The sequence below is a fragment of the Talpa europaea genome, assembly GCF_964194135.1.
Source record: "Talpa europaea genome assembly, chromosome: 12".
NCBI lineage: Eukaryota > Metazoa > Chordata > Mammalia > Eulipotyphla > Talpidae > Talpa > Talpa europaea.
The window spans coordinates 101,855,343-101,858,754 of record NC_140079.1 but is presented as its reverse complement, the minus strand read 5'-3'; the positions used below and the strand labels follow the sequence as shown (position 1 = coordinate 101,858,754).

Here is a 3,412-nt window from a genome sequence, read left to right as displayed (position 1 = left end):
ATGAGAGCAGCCAACCAGTCGAGTGTCTCCGAGTTCCTGCTCCTGGGGCTCTCCAGCCAGCCCCAGCAGCAGCAGCAACTCCTGTTCATCCTCTTCCTGACCATGTACCTGGCCACGGTCCTGGGGAACCTGCTCATCCTCCTGGCCATCAGCGTGGACGCCCGCCTGCACACCCCCATGTACTTCTTCCTCAGCAACCTGTCCTTCGTGGACCTCTGCTTCTCCTCCACCACCATCCCCAAGATGCTGACCAACCACATCCTGGGGAGCCAGACCATCTCCTTCTCGGGGTGCCTGGCGCAGATGTACTTTCTCTTCATGTTCGTGGACATGGACAACTTCCTCCTGGCCGTGATGGCCTATGACCGCTTTGTGGCCATCTGCCACCCCTTGCACTACTCCACCAAGATGACCCCTTGGCTGTGCGCGCTGCTGGTGGCCGTGTCATGGGTCATCGCCAACCTGGACGTCCTCTTGCACACCCTGCTGATGGCTCGGCTCTCGTTCTGTGCAGACAATGCCATCCCCCACTTCTTCTGTGACGTGACGCCCCTCCTGAAGCTCTCCTGCTCTGACACGTCCCTCAACGAGATGATGATATTTATTGAAGCAGGACTGATAACGCTTGCTCCATTTCTTTGCATCTTGGTGTCATACATTCTCATCACCTGCGCAGTCCTGCGAGTCCCGTCCACCCAGGGGCGCTGGAAGGCCTTCTCCACCTGCGGCTCCCACCTGGCTGTCGTTTTGCTGTTCTACGGCACCATCATCTTTCTGTATTTCAACCCATCTTCCTCACACTCACCTGACACAGATATAGCAGCTGCTGTGATGTTCACAGTGGTGACCCCCATGCTGAACCCCTTCATCTACAGCCTGAGAAACAAAGACATAAAAGGGGCTCTTGGAAAAGTGATTGCTATGAAATTCTTTTTTACCCAATAATAGAAGGGACCAAGGGAAACATGGAGGGAGCTGATTTCTAAAAATATCTTGTTTGTTTTTCCTGTTGTGTGAAACTTAATACTTGTGTTCTGTAAGAAACAACGCTCTTCCATTTGGGGAGAACGGAACTTCTGACACAAGCTCTCCAGTTAAAGTAGGAGAGAGCCTTTCATCAAATAAGTCGATTATTTCTACATCAGTGCTCTCAAGTCAGAACCCACTAGCAACACACTTCTAGTTGAATCATTTAAGAAGGTGCTAGAAAGGAATTAATATATGACCTGGGCTTGTGTGAATGAATCTTAGTGAGGTTTTGAGGAATTAGATCTTTGCTCTGGATTACATGCTGTCACAAAGTAGGGATACTTCTGACTGCATCTATTTATGTATTTTATCTAGAAGGAGGGCAGCCTGGTCTGAGGCTAAAGCTGTGATTGACAACAGAGCAGTCATATCAGCCAGCTTAGGCGAGTGTTGGGTCATTTTTGTGGTTTGGACAACGTTCCTGTTGTGTTCAGACATGATTAAAGACTGGCCCTGTCCTGCTCCTTCACGGCCTTAGATAGTGGCCTTTCTGCTACTGATAGTCCGTGCAATTCTCTGTGTTCATTAGGGGGGCTTCGGACTTCGCCGAGTCCAGGTCAGCTCCCGGGTGTCAGGGCTGCTTGCTCTATTAACTGAGGCACAGAGGTGTGAGCACCTTCTAATAGGAGGGTCTGGCTAATGTGGGGGCTCAAAGGGGCAGGGCTCATTTAGGGCTCTAGTTCTGCCTAGTTCTGCCCTGCAGTCAAGCTAATTTTTTTGCTTATCTGAGTCTTTGGTATCATACAGCAGCCCACCGGGAATAGGAATATGCTGGAAAACAGAAACATCTCCCACAATCTCAGTGCCCAGCCTCGTCAATCAGTTGCATTTTTTCATCTCCTTCTCCACCTATGTAAATGCACTTGGACATTTATATAGTTAAGAAACTATTACTTCTAGGGGAAGGAAGTGAATATTTGCAAAACAGTAGTTTATTGCAGTGCTCAAACAGATACAGCCTTTGTCCCTATGGAGATTACATTCTGGTAATAATTTTAAAGAACTAAAAAGTGGAGGTAGTGTCACTTGAATGGTGATTGACCTTTGTCAAATACTCTGTGTCTATTGAGGTTTTTCATCTTTCATTTTCTTAATGTGGTGTATGACCTTTAGTGATTTGCATATGTTGATCCATCTTGGCAGCACACGGATAAAGCCCACTGGACTCTAGTGTATAATGCTTTCAATTAATATGCTATTGAATTCGTTTTGCTAGTATTTTGTTGAGGAGCTAATGGGTCTTTATATCATTTGCTGTACTTTACAACTACAGAATTTTCATTTGGCTACTTTTTTCATATTTTCTATCTTTTTATTACTCTTTGATGGGGTGTTTTCAGCACGCTTTCATTTCTTAATCATATTTCCTTTAGTTCTGTGAACATTTTAATAATGACTGCTTTGAAATATTTTTCTGTTCTAGCTGACATCTGATTACTCTTACTGGCAGTTTCTGTTGCATGCTTTTCTTTAGATGTCAGTCATAATTTCCTGTTTCTTTACATGCCTTTTATTTTTTTCTTGAAACTGGACATTTTATATAACATATTGTAGCATCTCTGGATATGCTTTCCTCCCCACTGGGATTTGTTATTTAAGGACAGACTGGATGGATTATTTTAGTGAAGTTTATTCCACCTCACCCCACACTCACTTGGTGTGAAGGTCTTGCTTTGTCTTCTTTTATGTAAGTAAAATGTTTTATCCAGTGCTTGGTGACATTGTGTTTCTTCGCAACTCTGATACCAAGATGTGGACAGCATGAAAGTACAGAAATCGGGCCTCCCTGGTGGTGTAAGGGGTTGAGCATGGTGTAAGGGTATGAAGCAATCTATGAAGCAATCGGCAGCCACTGCAGCACGAGTTCAATCCCCCAGCCGGCCAGGGAGCAACCCATATGGCACAGCAGACCTCTTCTGTCTCTCCCACTGCTCCCCTCAGCAGTGGATTTCAGTCAATCTGCCTGTTCTCCCCATTCTGTCTCTGGTGAATCCTCTCACCCTCCACACTTCTGGCCTGTTCCCCAGTTCTTGTATGCATAAATAAATAAAATAAAAAAAAAAAGGGCCTCCCCGGTGGCTCAGCAGGTTGAGCACCACTCTGTGAAGCTGTCTGCAGCCTCTGCAATGTGGGTTTGATCCCGGCAGGTGGGCAAGAATCCCACATGGCGTGGCAGACCTCTCCTGTCTCGCCCCTGCTCCCCTCAGCAGTGTATTTCTGTTGCCTGCCTGTTCTGCTCCCTGCTGTCTCTGGTGAAACCTCTCACTGTCCCGCGCCTCTGGCCTGTACCCCAGCTCTTGTATAAAAAATAAATCTTTAAAGAAAAAAAAAAAGAAACCCCACTAGCCTATTTAGTTGGCACATTGTTCATGTATTATGAAAC

General features: G+C 46.2%; 1 protein-coding gene across 1 annotated transcript; it reads left to right on the top strand.

Moving 5' to 3' along the window:
* LOC311182679 (olfactory receptor 1f45-like) lies at window positions 1-945 on the top strand (the record flags this gene model as incomplete). Its single annotated transcript, XM_084251654.1, has 1 exon — window positions 1-945. One exon carries the CDS (start codon window positions 1-3, stop codon window positions 943-945), a length of 945 nt encoding a protein of 314 aa, XP_084107780.1.
* Between the last annotated feature and the right edge of the window lie 2,467 nt (window positions 946-3,412).